This window comes from Etheostoma cragini, chromosome 15, assembly GCF_013103735.1.
Source record: "Etheostoma cragini isolate CJK2018 chromosome 15, CSU_Ecrag_1.0, whole genome shotgun sequence".
In the NCBI taxonomy this organism is placed as follows: Eukaryota; Metazoa; Chordata; class Actinopteri; order Perciformes; family Percidae; genus Etheostoma; species Etheostoma cragini.
Window position 1 is genome coordinate 1,064,647 of NC_048421.1, and position 1,559 is coordinate 1,066,205.

Sequence of the window (1,559 nt, forward strand, 5' to 3'; positions counted from 1 at the left end):
AAAGTGTAAATATTGGCCGATATATTCAAATATCAGATTTTTAAATAACCAAATATTTGCATCGGTTTCGGCATTAAAAATCCTTCATCTGTCGATCGGGCTCTACTTAACCGGGGCCACAGTCAGCACCGACGAAACCGTAGCAACAGCCTCGTTATTACCCCGAGTGGACATACAGCTCTCTGCTGATTGGCTAATAGCTGTGACACAGCCAATCAACGTGGCTCAAGGCCAAAAAATCCCATTCAACCCTTAGAAACGTCAGCAAAACGATGCACACTGCACTAAGGTTGAACGCGGCAGGGCTCGTTTTGCCTTGTTACGGTTGCTGAGCTGTGATTGGGCCTTTCAGTGAGGGGGGGCGGGGCTTAGCAAAGAGTCAGTTCTCCTCTTATCTTTCTTCTCCTCTTAACTTTCTTCTCTCTTCCACTTCCCCCTCTCTCTCCAGGTGACTTGTGTGATTAACAGCTTCCAGCAGATGCTGCCGAGCGCCCCCCCGCCGCCCCCCCAGCGGCCTGAGTCCGTGCTGGGCATGCCGATGGTGGCGCTGCCCTGTGTGGAGAGTCCACTCGAAAAGTTAAGTGGCCCTCAGGTAAGAGGCGGGGGAGGGGCTGAGACACACACCCCTTGTCTCTTACCTGACTCCGCTGTCCTCCTCCTGCACATGCATGCCCCCCCCCCCCACACACACACACACACGCCGTGCACCAACACCCACGGGAGTCCTTTTAGGCGTCTAACTATGTTTTGGTCATGACCCAATAAGGCGGCGAAACCTTTGCATCTGTGATTTTGTTCTTTAATACTCGTGTTCTCTTCCCGCCAACCTGGAAATATTAGTTTTTCTGAGTCAAAACTTTAAATTGTCGTTTTCGACCCTTTTGTGTCTCTCCCCCGATGATTTTTGTCACTTTTTCAACGTTTGGCGACGCTTTTCCGAGCCTTTTTAAATTTTTGTGGGTTTTTCCCCCAAATTTGTAATAATGCTTATTTTTTTTATTTTTTTTTATTGTCACTTTATTTGACATGTTTGTTACTTTTCTCAACATATTTTCACTTTTTTTTTTAAACTTTATTTAACCTTTGAAACGTCCCTGTGGGTTTTTCCACAAATTTTAAAGCTTTTTTTTTTGTGTGTTTTCAACATTTCTTCACACTTCAACACTTTTATTGACATTTATTTCCACTTTTGTAAAAATCTACCAATTTCTTTTAATCTCCAATTGCTATAAATAAAAAAAAAAACAGCCAAATCTAATGAAAGAAGTGAACTGATTAGTCGACCTGTGAGGAGCGTTGGTGGGAACCATCCACGTTACTTTTTTGGACAACTTGTTTGAAAGAAACCTAAATTTTCACGGTGACGTGTGGGAACTCCGCCGCCGCCCCCCTTTGGGTTAGAAACCTCCGAGGTCGATGGTAGTCTCGGCCAGGCCCAGAAACCCCGGAACCGCCTCGTGGGTCCAGGATTTAGGATCTTGTGTTGTGTCCGTCAGGGTCACTAACCCTCACCTGACGCCTCTCTTCCTCTGTCTCCCCCCCCCCCCTCTCTCCTGTCT

The 1,559-nt window shown here is 46.3% G+C and overlaps 1 protein-coding gene across 1 annotated transcript in view; it reads right to left on the reverse strand.

Annotated features, from left to right (window-relative positions):
- The window catches only part of plppr2a (phospholipid phosphatase related 2a), a 21,976-nt gene that overhangs the window by 4,767 nt on the left and 15,650 nt on the right, over window positions 1–1,559 (reverse strand). Inside the window, exon 5 of the mRNA XM_034894366.1 lies at window positions 454–552. Within this exon, the coding sequence (XP_034750257.1) occupies window positions 454–552 (99 nt within the window). The remainder of the gene's footprint in view (window positions 1–453; window positions 553–1,559) is intronic.